This window comes from Prionailurus viverrinus, chromosome A1, assembly GCF_022837055.1.
Source record: "Prionailurus viverrinus isolate Anna chromosome A1, UM_Priviv_1.0, whole genome shotgun sequence".
NCBI lineage: Eukaryota > Metazoa > Chordata > Mammalia > Carnivora > Felidae > Prionailurus > Prionailurus viverrinus.
In genome coordinates, this window is record NC_062561.1 from 28,682,363 (window position 1) to 28,699,694 (window position 17,332).

General features: G+C 38.8%; 1 protein-coding gene and 1 long non-coding RNA gene across 4 annotated transcripts in view; one reads left to right on the forward strand and one right to left on the reverse strand.

Moving 5' to 3' along the window:
* Positions 1–3,823: 3,823 nt before the first annotated feature.
* LOC125167273 (uncharacterized) lies at positions 3,824–10,248 on the reverse strand. The gene is made up of 3 exons (XR_007152743.1): positions 10,212–10,248; positions 8,644–8,743; positions 3,824–4,697 (listed from the first exon to the last, which is right to left on the reverse strand). It is a non-coding gene; the product is annotated as an uncharacterized LOC125167273 (long non-coding RNA).
* A 105-nt stretch (positions 10,249–10,353) lies between these two features.
* The window catches only part of VWA8 (von Willebrand factor A domain containing 8), a 363,734-nt gene continuing 356,755 nt past the window's right edge, over positions 10,354–17,332 (forward strand). For 2 of the 3 annotated variants that reach the window (XM_047859262.1, XM_047859340.1), the window contains exon 1: positions 10,355–10,619. In XM_047859262.1, the coding sequence (XP_047715218.1) occupies positions 10,457–10,619 (163 nt within the window). In that variant the 5' untranslated portion in view covers positions 10,355–10,456. Of the gene's footprint in view, positions 10,620–17,332 lie in introns of all 3 variants that reach the window. The other variant, XM_047859419.1, reaches the window with a different exon arrangement.

A 17,332-nucleotide genomic window follows, 5' to 3' on the forward strand; every position in this document is an offset into this window, starting at 1 on the left:
ATGAGAATTATGGTGCTACCGGAATCGAGCTTTCCACACTTGGTAATACCCTACCTCGAATGAGCAGTTGTGCTGGAAGGATGTGCCCCCATTAGGGATTTTGGGGGCCAAAGGAAATATACATGTATGGCCATCTTGCTTCCACCAAGATCTTTTTCCTTTGTTAATAAATTAGGAGCTTGATGTGACTTACATCTATAATCTACAGCCCACCATATTTTCCCATATAGAGAGAGGTACTGTAAAATGGTTGATACCAAGGACAGCCACATCTCTTAGCCAAGCCACTCCTGCAAGGCTTCTGGGCTGAGAAGGGTGGTGGGAGAGCTGGCATCAGTCAGAACTCTTGAAATCACAAGTAACAAAAGCTAAGTTAAAGTTACAATAAATAAACATTGGGGCGCCTGGGTGGCGCAGTCGGTTAAGCGTCCGACTTCAGCCAGGTCACGATCTCGCGGTCCGTGAGTTCGAGCCCGAGCCCCGCGTTGGGCTCTGGGCTGATGGCTCAGAGCCTGGAGCTTGTTTCCGATTCTGTGTCTCCCTCTCTCTCTGCCCCTCCCCCGTTCATGCTCTGTCTCTCTCTGTCCCAAAAATAAATAAAAACATTGAAAAAAAATTAAAAAAAAAAAAATAAACATTTATTGGCTCATAGACGTCTAAAGGGGTGGTTCAGATTTGGCTGACTCAGAGTTCAAAGTATATTGCCAGGACACCTTGTTCTTTGTTTTAATCATTTGCTTTGCTTTTCTCTTGTCTCAGGCAGGCTGAGGCAAGGATAAGGTGCTTCACAGCCTTACCAGGTCTGGAAGATGCAGGTGCCCAAAGGAAAAGGGATTACTCTCATTAGAAAAAGTGGAAGGGGAGTTCTGGCAGGCAAATATAACAGACTATCTAGCAGAGAAAGAAACCAAGAAATTGTTCCTTTGGAGGAAAAGGGCCAGAAGACTGTCGCACCCTTTTATATGCTTTTTAAAAAATATATACATATAGGGGCGCCTGGGTGGCACAGTCGGTTAAGCGTCCGACTTCAGCCAGGTCACGATCTCGTGGTCCGTGAGTTCGAGCCCCGCGTCGGGCTCTGGGCTGATGGCTCAGAGCCTGGAGCCTGTTTCTGATTCTGTGTCTCCCTCTCTCTCTGCCCCTCCCCCGTTCATGCTCTGTCTCTCTCTGTCCCAAAAATAAATAAACGTTGAAAAAAAAATTAAAAAAAAATATATACATATATATAAAACAAAAGCTACTTATCATAGTAATCAAGACTTCTAGATCTCCCCTCCCCTTAATTTACATTTAATATCTACTTAAAATTCTTTAAATTGTCAAGTTGCCTCACGTCCAAAGCTTGGTTACTCAAATTGTAAACATTTCCTGAAAACCTACTGGTGATCTTCTAGACACTGCATTTATTAATGAATTGTCACAGTACTCTATTAAGTATTATTAATATTTTATAAAGATATTGAGGCTCAGACAGTAATTTTTCCAGTGTCACACAACTAGAAATGAAGTGTAACCAGATTTGCCTGGTTCCAAAGCCTCTAGTTTTACTACTTCACATTCATTCCTTAGTTCAATGTATTTGTTGACAAAGATTTGAGGATTGAGCTAGATAATGTAGTGGAGGGAAAGAACTATGTAACTGTATTGACAACCTACTAAAAAAGTGTCAATATTCTTAATATGGAGAGCTCTTAAAATCAAAACAATATTTCAAAAAGTACATGAAGAATTAGACCAGTTAGTAACAAAAGTGCAAATGACTTTTAAACGTATGTATAAGTGTTCATCCTCACTGATGACCAAAGGCATAAACATTAAAATAACAGTTTCAGTTTGGGGGTACCAAATAGATAATGATCTTCTTTCTTTTCCTTTCCTCCCTCCCTCTTTCCTTCTTTCCTTCCTTCTTTTAATGGTGATATCCTGTGTAGGAAAGGGATCAGGGAAGCAGAGACCCTCATACAAACTGATGAGAGTAAATATTGGCACAATCCCTTTATCTTCCCCAAATCTAGTTTTTGTGATTGCTATGAGAAAACATCCAGTCCTGAAGCCCCCTCCCCATCAATCCATTTCCCACAAGGTGTTTATCTTAACTCTTTTTTAAAATTTTTTATTTACATCCAAATTAGTTAGCATATAGTGCAACAATGATTTCAGTAGATTCCTTAGTGCCCCTTACCCATTTAGCCCAACCCCCCTCCCACAACCCCTCCAGTAACCCTCTGTTTGTTCTCCATATTGAAGTCTCTTATGTCTTGTCCCCCTCACTGTTTTTATATTATTTTTGTTTCCCTTCCCTTATGTTCATCTGTTTTGTCTCTTAAAGTCCTCATATGAATGAAATCATATATTTGTCTTTCTCTAATTTTGCTTAGCATAATACCCTCCAGTTCCATCCACGTAGTTGCAAATGGCAAGATTTCATTCTTTTTGATTGCTGAGTAATACTCCATTGTGTGTGTGTGTGTGTGTGTGTGTGTGTGTGTGTGTGTGTGTTTGTGTGTATCACATCCATTCATCCATTGATGGACATTTGGACTCTTTCCATACTTTGGCTATTGTTGATAGTGCTGCTATAAACATGGAGGTGCATGTGCCCCTTCAAAACAGCATATCTGTATCCCTTGGATAAATACCTAGTAGTGCAATTGCTGGGTCATAGGGGAGTTCTATTTTAATTTTTTGAGGAACCTCCATACTGTTTTCCAGAGTGGTCGCACCAGCTTGCATTCCCACCAACAATGCAAAAGTGATCCTCTTTCTCCACATACTCACTAACATCTGTTGTTGCCTGAGTTGTTACTGTTAGCCATTCTGACAGGTGTGAGGTGGTATCTCATTGTGGTTTTGATGTGTATTTCCCTGATGATGAGTGATATTGAGCATTTTATCATGTGTCGGTTGGCCATTTGGATGTCTTCTTTGGAGAAGTGTCTATTCATGTCTTTTGCCCATTTCTTCACTGGATTATTTGTCTTTGGGGTGTTGAGTTTGATAAGTTCTTTATAGATTTTGAATACTAATCCTTTATCTGATATGTTGTTTGCAAATATCTTCTCCCATTCCATCGGTTGCCTTTTAGTTTTGCTGATTGTTTCCTTTGCTGTGCAGAAGCTTTTTATTTTGATGAGGTCCCAGTAGATTTCAGGAGTAGATTCCTTAATGCCCCTTACCCATTTAGCCCCTTACCCCTTTCCCTTACCTCCGGAGATGTGTTGAGTAAGAAGTTGCTGTGGCCAAGATCAAAGAGGTTTTTGCCTGCTTTCTCCTCGAGGATTTTGATGGCTTCCTGTCTTACATTTAGGTCTTTCATCCATTTTGAGTTTATTTTTGTGTATGGTGTAAGAAAGTGGTCCAGGTTCATTCTTCTGCATGTTACTGTCCAGTTTTCCCAGCACCACTTGCTGAAGTGACTGTCTTTATTCCACTGGATATTCTTTCTTGCCTTGTCAAAGATGAGTTGGCCATACGTTTGTAGGTCCATTTCTGGGTTCTCTATTCTGTTCCATTGATCTGAGTGTCTGTTCTTGTGCCAGTACCATACTGTCTTGATAATTACAGCTTTGTAGTATAGCTTGAAGTCTGGGATTGTGATGCCTCCTGCTTTGGTTTTCTTTTTCAAGATTGATTTGGCTATTCGGGGCCTTTTCTGGTTCAATACAAATTTTAGGATTATTTGTTCTAGCTCTGTGAAGAATGTTGGTGTATTTTGATAGGGATTGCATTGAATATGTAGATTGCTTTGGGTAGTATTGACATTTTTATAAAATTTGTTCTTCCTATCCAGGAGCATGGAATATTTTTCCATTTTTTTGTGTCTTCTTCAATTTCTTTCATAAGCTTTCTACAGTTTTCAGCGTATAGATTTTTCACCTCTTTGGTTAGATTTATTCCCAGGTATTTTATGGTTTTTGGTGTCATCTTAACTCTTAATATCTCTTACAACATGCTTATATTGCTACTTTGTGAGTTTTCAATTTTAGGTGTTTTCTTGAGTTTTCAGTTTTAGGCATTATCTATTGATTTTTTACTTTAGTAGATGGGAATTTAGCTCGGCCCTCACCAGTCACTATCCTCCTATCTTATTAGTGCAGTTATAATTTCAGCTAGCTTAATATTCAATGTTTATATTATTATCATTACTAAATATCAGTCACAGTTAAGCCACATACTATATTATCCTTTACCTTTCCTGCACATTCCGTTTTCCTTGAAATTTGTAATTTGTTCATTTAGTTTTTCATGGCTTCCTTATTAACTCACTAACTAGGGTTGTTTTCTATTTTCTTGATAATACTAAATGACTTTGATTTTCTTGAAGTCTCTTTGAATGCTCTAACCAGATCCTATGGAGACTATGGCCTTTTGGCCTGCCACATAGCCATCTCCTTTGGATCTCTCTTCACTGTCAATTAGGAATCTCCTTTTCCTTTTCCCTGTGCTACATCTTTATCTCCCAAGGTCACATGTCTTTCTCTTTCTTGGCTTCCTCTCTCTCTTCCTGAGAAAAGGTGAATTGAAATACATTGTTTGTGAGATTTTTACATGTCTGAAATGTCTCTCTTCTACCTTCACTCTTAATTGACAGTTTGGCTGGGTATATAATTCTTGAAAATAATTTTCTTTCAGAATTTTGAAGGCATTGCTTCATTGTCTTCTGGCTTCCTCTATTGCTATAGCAGGCAAATATCTCCCTGGGAACAGATGTAATGTATAGAGAGTATACTTCTTGCTCTAATGTACCCATAAATAAAAAATACACCATGTATGCATTCAACATTCAAAAAATTTAAGTATTTTAACTCAGCGCAAAAGTAAAATAAAAAGTTACCTTATTGCCATCCTAGTTTTGCTTTAATAAACAGGCACCTGGGGTTATATTGTCTCCCTCTTTTCCTTTTGGGTATGACTTTGGAAGTTCAATGCTATTCTGATTCTTAATTCTTGATATAAAGCCTGATTTTTCTTCCTGAAAGCTGGCAAATTTTTTCTTTCTTGTCAGTTTACTGAAATTTCACAAACAGCTTCCTTTGGCTAAGCCCTTTTAATTTGAACACTTGCTTCCTTCATTTGTGGGAAATTTTCTTGAATTTTGATGATTTCCTTCCCTGTTCATTCTGTTCTTTATTTCAGAAATCCTTGAACTCTGAAACTCATATATTAGAACTCCTGGACTGATCCTTTAATTTTTAAACCTTTTCTTTTTCTTTTCTTAATATTTCTGTTCCGTTTTCTGGGAGACTTATTCAACTTTATTTTCCAACATTTCTCTTGAGTTCACTTTATTTCTGCTACAAAAATTAGTCTTTACACATAACTAAATTTTGTTTTTGCTTATTCTTTTATCTTTGCTTTCCATGTCATTAATTTTTGTTTGTCTTTAGTATTCCTTCTTTCAACTTCCTTTGGATTTAATATGTTATTCTTTTTCATACTTTTTAAGTTGAAAGGTTAGTCCATTAAATTTTTAGCCTCTAAGTACAGGAAAACTTTAGCTGCACATCACAGGATTTAATAGGAGGCATTTTCACTATTGTTCAGTTCCAAGTGTTTTCTAATTTTATTTTCTTTTTTGACCCATGAGTACACAGAAACATATCTATATCTGAAAAAAGTCATAAAATTGATTTCTCACTTAATTGCATTAAGATCTGAAATTGTGTTCTCTGTTCTTTGATTTTTGTTGAAACATGCTTTATAGCCTTTAACATAACTCATTTCTAATGTTCTATTTATTCTAGCAGATAATGTGCACCCTTCAACTTATGCTTGCCATTTTTTTGTACATTAATCAAATAGAGCTTATTAATTGTGCTGTGCAAATATCCTATATAATGACTGAGTCCATCTAAATTAAAATTATGGCTTATATTTTTCTTCATAGCAATCAAATCCTGCATATTCAGTCATCAAACCCATCTAAATTTCAGGCAGAAGCCACAAAGTCTTAAGGAAAAAAAATCTATCCAGAATCAAGCAGATAGATGTGATGCCTTTTTGTCTACCTCAGCAATTTCCCCCCTAGTTTACCATTTGTGTAGACGTTTTCCCGTCCTGGTTTATGCTGGGGCCTTTAGTCCACTCCCTGTCCTGTGTGTCACCTAAAGCTATAGGCACCTGGGACAGTAGAGGTTTTCAGGGCATCCAGCACCTTTGGTGATTCCTCACCCTCCCAGACTCTTCCTCCCAGATTTATTCGTCGATTTACAGAATTTTCCCTACTTTCTCATAAGTTTCCAAGTTCATTTTAAGTGCTGCTTTAAACTATTTTTTCCAGCATTAAGTGTTTGCAGGGGGTGGGGGTTCTTCTAGTTTATCTTTCTTACCCTTTCTTACCCTTTTCATCTCTCTCTCTCTCAACTTCTCATGTTCTTGCTCACTTTTATTTCCTAAAGGCTATGTATTCTTGTATCCTTAACCATGGCAAGTGGCATTTTCCCCCCTCAGCAGGGTAATAAATTTTCAGTGATTTATGTACCTCCTAAATTGACATGCTATTTTATTTTCTTTGTTCCATAGTATACTATTTTTAAAATGGATTCCATTACCCTCTTTTTTACTTAATTTTGGATACAGAATGTTCTACCTAGCCTGACCTGGTGTTTGCCAGCAGACAGACTGGTCAAATTGTCTTTGGCCCTCGTTTGTTCCCTTGTGTGTTGGTGGAATCCCCTTCACAGATCTTAAGATCTAGCAGGGTATGGATCTTGTGGTTCTGTTGGGTTCCTTCCTATTCTCTGAATAGATGGGAGTTCAAGAACTCTCCAGTTTAAAGTCTTCTCAGGGCTGCTATTCTTGCCATGTCCTTGTCTAAAATCATTTCATGATATAAAGGGGCCATCACCTGTTCTTTCCTCTCTTCTCCAATTCCCCGTTCAGTTTTTATTTTATTTCATTTCATTTCATTTCATTTCATTTCATTTCATTTCATTTCATTTCATTTCATTTTATTTTATTGTGGATAAGGGGAGAGCACTCACGAATTGTTTTAGAAAAAGTGCTGAAGAGGATGAATAGGTGGGACAGACTTAGAGCAAAACAAAACAATGGAGAGAACTGTTATCTAGTTTTATGACTAAAACGTGTGGCATGCAGGTTATCTCTTATAGGTATTGCCAAGAATGCATTCTTGGGCCTTTTCAGACCTACTAAGTCAGAATCTCAGGGTGGGGAGTGAAGCCTGAGAATCTATAGTTTAACAAGTTCTCCAGATGATCAGGATGCACACTGAATTTTGGGAAGCACAGGTGCAGACCTGTGATTTCCCAGGAAGGTGAACAGTAAGGAGGGATGAAGCACCTACCTTTTAAAAATAAGATATAGCATTATTAGATTATTATTAATATTAATAATTATTAACATTAGCATTATTAGATTATATTATATATTATATATTATAATATATATTATAGATTATTAAATGAATTTTCCAATGAGTTAGATTAATATGGTAGGAAAAATATTTCTTCTGGACTCTGGAAAAAGGTTAACAATCCCAGTTTTTGGTAGCTTGGCTTTTTTTTTTTTTTTAAAGTATGTGACCAGTTATTTTAGTGAGAATTTGAGAGAAATTACACAGAGGTTGTGATAGACGTCTTTTTAAATCAAGGACCTTTGGTTTATCTTTCAAACATTGCTGAGGTCTACTTTTCCCCATTCAGACTCATTGCCACCAGCTGGGGTTCACTGTTTCAAGCAGAGACTATTTTTACTGCCACATAGCTAGAATTTGATGCTTCCTTTCTTACTTACTCAATTCACAATTCATTTCATATCTAAAACATGATCAAAACAACCAGGGGACCCAATCTACCTATATGATGAAGTCCAACTTTCCAACCTCATCAAGCCATTCAAGGTTTTTCATTGTATAATCTTTTCCTCCCCCACTCGTGCTCTCCTAAGATTATGCCTTTTTCACCTGGCTGGTCTCTTTGTCCCTATAAATTGACAATGCTTGTCAGGACTCCAAGCCCCTGCTTCTGCTCTATACCCACTTCTTTGTTTATCCAAATCTAAAGTGGAATTCAACGTAAAGCTCAGGTGTCATTTTTTCTCTGGCTCAAATTTCCCCTCATATTGCAGATCTGTCACTCTAAAATATCTTCATTTTCCCATTTCCTGGAGGTTAATATGTAAACTCTTTCATCTCACATACACCATGGCCCCAATTTCTCTTTCCAGGCTCATCTCTACAAACTTTTATGTACTTGACCTCCAGACACAGTGAATCACTGATTCTCAGTCTTGCCATGTATATCCAGCTTTCTGTACCTTTGTCCATGCTTTTCCTACTGCCAGATATGCCTTGCCCTTTTCTCCACTTGAAAAGATCTCAACTATCCTTCAAGACCCATTTTAATCATTAAATTCTCTGTGAAACCTCACTGACCTAGAGTGAAGCACTCTAGCCCAGAGTACCTTGAGTCTAAACATCCTAAACATGTAGTATCCTACACATTGTATTATAACTCATTTGTGTATTTGTCTTCTGCACTTGATGTGAGCCCATGACTACATAGTACCCAGAAGGGTACCATTTATACCACAGTTGCTTGAAAAATGTTGTTTGTAAACCTGTATTGATTTCCCCATTGCCTCGACTCCAAGAGCTTTTAGCACTTTGCTAAATTACCTTACATTGTTTTTGCACTGTTTCAAGTGTGCACTGGATTCCAGTAAGATTAAGTAGAGATGTCCTAATCAAGGAACTTAATTTCTCCAGCCTCAGTTTCTTCACCTATGAAACAGGATAGATAATAAAGGCCTGTGTGAAATGAAGTAATGCTTTGAAGTATTCAGCATAATACCTGGCACACAGTATGAACTCAAAGTGGGAAAAACATTTCATAAACTCCTACATCTTACATTTCTGTCCTTTTCTCCTAGCAGTCTCATAGGGCTGTAGTGAAGATTATAGGAGAACATGCATATGAAACCATGTTGCAATGTACTATGCAAACATTTACCTTGATTTTCAGCGCCTTAACTAGGTTAGAAGCCTGTTTCAGCCTTCACCCTTTAGGTCCAAGGCCTCGACAAGATGCACAAAGCCTTTATCCAGCACTGTTTTTCTTTTACAGCCACCCATCACCTCTCAGCACCTGTCACAGGGTTATGACACGGCAGGTGCTCAATATAGATTTACAGATAGGGACAACTCCAGAATTACCAAGGCCTCTAACTGCAAGTGAAGCCTTCTGCATTCTTTTGGTTTGTTGTTGGTTTGGAGTAACCTGATTTAAACATTTTGCATTGGCCAATTCACTCCTGACATTTTGGAGATGCTGTGGAGACATTTGGAGATATTAGGATTAGTCTGCTTTGTGGTAGGACCTCTTCTGCCTTTGGCATGTGTGACAGGGAGTCAGCTTTAACCAGTGTCCTACTTTTTTCTCTTACTAATGACATAAATTATGTTTATATAACACTTCCACCACAGAATGACTGAACAAGTACTTGATTTGGGTCCTTTCTGACATTTTGACAATTTGTATAAATCACCAAGATGTGAGTTTTGGCTTTAAAATACAAGACAACAGGGGCGCCTGGGTGGCTCAGTCGGTTAAGCTTCCCACTTCGGCTCAGGTCATGATCTCACGGTCCGTGGGTTCGAGCCCCGCGTCGGGCTCTGTGCTCACAGCTCAGAGCCTGAAGCCTGTTTCAGATTCTGTGTCTCCCTCTCTCTGACCCTCCCCCATTCATGCTTTGTCTGTCTCTCTGTCTCAAAAATACATAAACGTTAAAAAAAATTAAAAAAAAATAAAATACAAGACAACAAGCATACAGGGAAAAAAAAAAGATAAAGGACAAGGCTTTCAAATGCTGTATGGAAACACAGGTATGGTTACAATGCATGGAAATAGGTGAGAGTTCCCACAATCTCCAGGGTACGGACTCAATTTCTGAAAAGGATTTGAAGCAGCCTACAGGAAAAGGGCAATATAATAAGACTGGGCCATTAACCAAGAAAGGAAGGGAAGACTTGGTAAAAGCATCTGAAGAGTCACACCATTAAACAGTCCTAGTACCCGGGGGCATTTCCTGAACTCCGAGTTTACAGGACTACAGGGGAACGACTGGAAGCCGGCCTGGTGAAGCCAGGTGAACCGACGCAGGTACGGGCGAGGCCCGCACCAGAGCCAAGTCCCCCCAGCTCCGCCGCAGAGGCACCCGGGCGGCCTGCAGGACTCAGCGCTCAGCCGCACCTGCTCCGGGTCGTCCCTCGACGGCGGGCGCGGGCTTCCCGGGCTCGCGCTTCTCGGACTCCCTCCGTCCGCTTGGGGTCCGGCCGGCCCGAGACTGCCGAGCCGGCCGCGCCGGGGGAAGGAGTTTCCGGCGGACGCAGCGCGGAGCCGCTTCCTGTCCCGCTCACCGCGCCGCCTCACGCTGCCCGTCCCGGACGCGGCTTGCGCGGGACCCGCTCCCCTGCCCCGGCAACACGTCCGGCCCCATGCAGTCCCGGCTTCTGCTCCTCGGGGCGCCCGGCGGCCACGGCGGCCCGGCCGCGCGGCGCATGCGGCTGCTCCTGCGGCAGGTGGTGCGGGGCAGGCCCGGCGGAGACGGGTGCGGGTCGGAGGTCAGACTGCTGCATGCCGGGGCGGGGGCCGACACAGGTAACCCCGGGACGTCCCCGCCGCCCCTGCGGTCTGTGCGGGGCCCCTGCGGTCGTCTGCACCCCACTCCCTCCTGCTTCGCTTGGGAAGGAGAGCGGCGCGGGAAGCCGGGACATAAGACATTCTAGTTTCCACCTCGCGGCTAACTGCTGTGTATCGTGAGGCAAGGCGCTTGCACTCTCTGGGCCTCATTCTGTAGTCCGAGGGATCTGGGCTAAGGTTTATGATGACCTGGAATAGTGCATTCGCCTCCCCCCCCCCCCCCCCCCCCCCCCGCTGCTTTTATCCCTGGGATGCTGGTTTGGACTACAGTACACACTGGGGTTTAATGCAGGAGCCCTCAGAAATTGTTGAAACCAGGGATTGACCTTGCTCTCAGAGTGTCAAGGGCCTGGAAGCCAGTCTGTGTCACGTTCCAACCAGGGCTAGTGGCGGCTTAGAAGTGTACGTTCTCGCCAAGGATCCCATCGTTAACAGTGTTTTAAATGTATACGCAAGCCCTTTCTGAATTTATCAGGAGTTTTCCTTTCCCAAAGTGTTCACATCTTATTAGAGCTGAAAATCACAAGTTAATTTTAAAACTCCTGACTGTACCAATGAGGTAATTTAGACCCAGAAGGGAAAACTGGCTTGCAGGAGATCACACAGCTAGTGACTGCTTTAGAATCACGTGTCTGATTTCTCAACTCAGCTTTTTTTTTTTTTTTTTTTTTTTCCCTTTTGGTTATACTAGAGCTGGTTTTCAGGATCTTTTTTTGTTACATGCTGGAGTTAGAGCATTTGTGCTGGTTAAGGGGAAGGATGTATGTTGTTGTCTGTTCTTGAATGGCAAAGTGATTCTAGGCAAGATTTTGTCAGTGTCATTGCTGCTTAGAATACCAGAGGTTTTTACTTGGAAGTTGTAGGTTTCATTGTTCTTGCAAAGACTGGCCCCAATACTTTTCCTTGCCAGGTTTAGGTCCCGTATGTTCCATCCATTCATTCATTTACTGAACAAATTTTTTTGTTTTTCGTTTTGTGTGGAGTTGTGATTTCAAATTTTGCTCCTTTACCAGTTATTGTGACTATTGTGATATTAAGAGTTTTTTGTTTGTTTGTTGCTTCTTTGTCCTAGAAAGCAGGGAGGACAAGGGTGGAAGTGCAGCATAATCTGTAACTTGGGCTTTGGAGTTAAACAGTATGGGTTGGAGTCCATTTGTGCACCATCTGGATATGGAGATCTGAGGGTGGGTTGCTTAATTTTGTGTCCCAGTTTTCTTAAATGAGGATAAAAAGAGTATATTTGATAGGATTATTATGAGGATTTAATTAGTTCATATAATTCCTGGCACATGTTAACATTCAATGAAAGTTAGCTTATTATTCTTAGTATATATATTTTTAGCTATGGGAGAGTTGTTCTGTTTCCTTGGCTTTAGATGAAATGAAACCAGTTACTTTAGGTTTAAAACTATCAGCTAGCTGGCTAGGCATACGGGAAAAAGTTAAGTCATATTTTAAAATTTTAAAAAAATTGGTCTTTGTACATGAATAATACGTGGTGATTATAAAAACATTAAAACTGTCCTCAACATTATGTCCAACAAATCAAAGTACAGGCTTTGCTTAAAATGTGAGACTCATGAACACATTATAGACAACATATTAACTTCTTAGACTTAGTCATTGACTGGCAGAATCAGACCACAAGGAGTAAATTGTGCTAAACTTACTTGCCTTGCTGTTGCAAAGATGCCCAATGTTGCAGGTGTGAAGACTGAGTAAATTCATTTGGAACCTTATGAGAGATCTGGACTCTATTAAGAACAGCTGAGAGCCAGGTAAATCGGAGGCAAGCTCTTGGCTACCCTGGGACATAATGTTGGTCATAAAGGTTGAAGTGTCTCATTTTGAACCAGAGGTCATACATAGACAAAATAAAAGCCACAAATAGCACTGTGATGTAATGAATTACAATTTAGATTGGAAAGATGCTCCCAGCTGCATATACACATGTGACCAGTAACTCATCTCTGCATGTAATTGACCTTGCTTCCTTGTAGATTGGAAAAAGAGCACTGGGGTACATAAGCAGTGGATGCATGTTCTATACTGTTCTTATCTTTCCTGGACTGTATGTATGTCTTATTTATCTTTATATTCCTTTGGTACCTGTCAACACTTTGTATCGTGTTGACACGATACAAGCACTCAGTGACTTATAATACTAAAATTCATGCAGAGAAAGAAACCAGGTACTGTAGGTTTAAAACTATCAGAGTTTTAACTATCTCCTTCCAGGAGAGGCTGGAATTGCCTTGTTGGCTTTCAAGATAGGAGCTTTATAAAGCCTGGTAAAGAAGAGAGGGTCATTTATGTTAAAAAAACAAAAACAAAAACAAAAACAAATCCCAAAACCCACTGCCTTTTGTCCTTTGCTATTGGATAGTTTTAAGTATCGATAATTTGTAAATTCTTTGTATCTCTTTATGCTTCAATTGGTAGTGTTGTGTCTTAGTTTTAGGAACAAAGAGGCTTACAAGGAGGTTAGCTACTGCAAAGAATTTTCAATAAAGATTATTGTAAGGTTTCACAGATGGAGTTAAGTAAATTGGCTCAGTGGGACTCTGACAGTGAACTGTTTAGATATACCATGAAGCAGGCTCAAATGATAAACCTGGAAGCATAACTCTGTGTAATCCACCATGACATGTTTAGTGCTGTCATTGTTATTAAAGGGACTCTGTTTTATCTTTTATGACTTTTGTATATTAATACATTTGATAAAGGAATCTTTAAAAATACTTTTTGTATAAGAAATTGTGTTCATTGTTGAAAAGTAGAATGCAGACAAATCCCCTGAGATATAATCTCCCATTCAAAGTCATCATTGTCAACTTTATGGTGTTAATATTATCAGATTTTGTGAAATACATATATTTGTACAAGTGCACATTTCTTTTTTAAAAATAGGATCATGTATTTTTTATAATTCTCACTTAACCATTATTGTAACATATTAACAAAGTGGTAAATATTGCTATACATGTTCATTTTAGGTAGATACTAAAGTCATATATTATTCATATAATTTGTTTTACCAGTTTTTCATTGTTGGACATTCAGGTTGCCTACTTTCATTTCTATTTTTTTTAAAGAAATTTCTACACCCAATGTGGGGTTCAAACTCATGACCCTGAGATTAGGAGTTGGATGCTCTACTGACCTGAGCCAGCCAGGTGCCACAGGTTGTCTGTTTTTAAATATATAAAAAGTGCAATAGACATCCACCCATAATGCATTTTTTTGTGATTTTATTCCAGAGCTACAATAGAAGTAATGACTTTGGGGAGGGGAAATAGAGAACTCCTGCTTCATGAAGAATACAGTGTAAAGGGAAAAACTACACTATGATGGTTCAGGTCTTAGCTCTGTATTTACTAGGTATTGAACTTTGGGAAAATTATTAACTACTTTAAACTTGCAGTAGGCTATTTTGACCCTGAGGACATTGTGACCCTTCTATATTAAAGCATTTAGCAGTAAAATCCCAAAACAATTGTAACTTAATAAATTATTGGGAAGACCTGTGTTAGGAACATGCAGCCTAATCTGGAAATTGCTGATATATTTGTTTTTCTCTTGGGTCTAAGTTTTGTATTAAAAAAAGTGGTGACACTAAACCAGTGCTTTTTAACCAAGAGTGATTCCCCCAGGGGAAAATGTGCATAGAAAAACGTGGTGATGGGTTCACATAGGTGGGAGATCTAATGGTTTCAGGCTAGATGTAGGATGTTCAAGCGTCTTTAGGGCTTGGACCCTCTCTGCCCTTCCCCGTGGTCCCCCCCCCGCCCCCCGCCTCCTTTCTACTCTCCATTTGTTGGATTTGATTTTTGCTGTATTGGTTTCAACATCTGTTGGGATTTCTTCAAGTGGTAGCAATGATAGCCTTACTGACAGCCCCAGATTTTGATGGTCCTTACACTTCACACTGTTAGAAAAAGAGGGGGATGCCTGGGTGGCTCAGTTGGTTAAGCAACTTCGGCTCAGGTCATGATCTCACTGTTTGTGGGTTTGAGCCCCACGTCGGGCTCTGTGCTGACAGCTCAGAGCCTGGAGCCTGCTTCGGATTCTGTCTCCCTCTCTCTCTGCCCCTCCCCGGCTCACACTCTGTCTGTCCACCTCTCTCTCAAAAATGAACATTAAGAAAAAATTTAAAGAGAGAAAGAACATCTTTTCCTTGAGCTCTGACAAAAATCCTTGTGAGAACTCTTACTGGCCAAGCCTGGATCATGTGTCCATCTCTAAAACAATCACTGTGGCCAGAGAGTGGAATATTCTGACAAGTTTGTGCAGGATATTCACTTCTGGAGGTTTTGGTGCAGGGATAAAGGTTGGGATTAATGGTATAAACTCTACCCAAACCAGATGGGATGGGTTCTCCACTGGATAGAGGGATTCTGTTGTCAAAAGGGAAAGAATATTGAGTAGGTAAAACAAAACAGCTGTCTACTAAAACTCAAGTGTGTAATATCCAAAGGGGTTTTACAAGAATAAGTGTTATTTAGAATACACTATTGGGGCGCCTGGGTGGCTTAGCGTCTGACTTTGGCTCAGGTCATGATCTCGCGGTTTGAGTTCGTGTCACATGTCAAGCTCTGAGACTGGAGGCTGCTTCCGATTCTGTGTTTCTCTCTGTGCCTCCTCTGCTCACACACTCTCTCTCTCAAAATAAATAAATATTAAAAAAAATAAAATACACTATTAATTATTATTTGAATATAGAGATTATTTTCCTATAAACCTTTGGGAAATTCCTTTAAAGTAGGATGATTGCAAGTGATAAAATCAAACCTTATTACTTTAAATGAACCTTGAAGTTAATTTCATTTGGAAGGTTTTATCTTTTGGATTCTTTTCAGGGCTTTTAATTTTCAAGTCGATACTCCATGCCTGAATAAAACACATATCAGTTTATTGGTGGTAGTATTTGTGTGAGAGTTTGTATGCTGTATACAGGGATTTAAGTAATCTTAGTTACATGTGGTTGCTTTTTTGCATTATTTGTAATAAATGTAATTAAGTGTTAAGCAGTATATTCTATAACAATCTGTACTTATTTGTTAACCCATTCTAGTTATTCTAGTAGTTTCCATTATGAGTATCTTATACCATTAGCTACAGTGTCTAAAAAGATGATTGTATTTAACCAAAATAGTGTATTTGAAGAAAGGTATACCTTAGTTTCTTCTAAGTTGTATTACCTATTGTGTTATATAAGTATTTTCACTTCCCTTTAGAGTCATACTTACACTACTTCATTTAAATCAAGTCTTTACAAATGACTTGATTTCTGAGCTTTTTGAAAGATAGGCTGTTCTCAGTGCAGAAAATCAGTGAACTAGGGCTTAAAACAACACTTAATTAAGAAAACAGTATTTAATTAAAAGCTATATTCATTCACATATTCATTTACCAAACATTTCTTGAATACCCAGTTGGTTTAAGATATTATTTTTGGCTCTATGAGTACAAAGGTGATTAAAACATAGGCCCTGCCCGCAAAATGCTACACTTTTACAGACTGAACAGTGGTCTTCAAAAATTTTCACACTTACCTCCTAAAAGGATTTTGAAAATATGTATACCTTTTATATTTTGAAGTTGATATCTAGAAATTTTCCTGAAAAGAATAAATAATTGCAGAGTACAGTGTTTCCAGTGTGTTATAAATATTGACATTTAAAATAAAAAATTTTAACAGTCTTGAAAGTTTATCTTTTAAGTGAAATTAGAATATCCTAGTAATATGTTAGCCACTATCTCTGTTTTGAAAAATAGATTAAAAAGCTCATGTTTAACTATCAGGAAGCTCATGTTACTTTTTTCTTATCTCCTTGAATTTATATTTCAATTACCACTACTCATCATAATTTTATCTTAATATTTTTACTCTTAAAAAGTTTTGTCTTTAGATTTCTCTGCACAAAAATGTTTAAGTGTTAAAACATATCTATCACTACAATTATTAAAGCATAATTGTTCAAAAGAACATCAATATGTTTCAAATTTCTTTAAAAAATGTAAAATTTTGTGGAAATGTACCTGTCAACAACTTGAGTGGTGCTTTTCCCCAGTTAAATATTAATGTAATTAATAGCTCCTAATTGAGTACTAATTTTGCTGCAATGTATATAATTTTGATATAGAAATATCACTCCATTCTTTACAGACTTTTTATATATGAGCCAAAAGTAATATGTTGATTAATTATCAAAAATGTTATTTTTAGTGGTCTATCAACTGACAACTTGATTATAGCCTTTCAGTTTTGTTCATAGCCAATAATTGGAAACCACTTGACTGGCAGGTAGAGTCACTGACCTAACCAGCCAGTACCATCACTCTGCCTCAGTTTCTGGAAGATTCACTAAAAAGCTTTACCAAAATTTATCAAAAGGTTATGGTTTTTTCCTCATGCAGAGGCTGCTTGTTTAATGTACTCAGAAAAGAGGTGATAAAATGAACCCTTCATTCAGCATACCTTTGCCAGTATAGTATTTGAGAAAATGCTTTTATCATGTTTAAATACTTTTTTGTTTAATATATGAAATTTATTGTCAAATTGGTTTCCATACAACACCCAGTGCTGCCCTCTTCAATACCCATCACCTACCCTACCCTCCCTCCCACCCCCCATCAACCCTCAGTTTGTTCTCAGTTTTTAAGAGTCT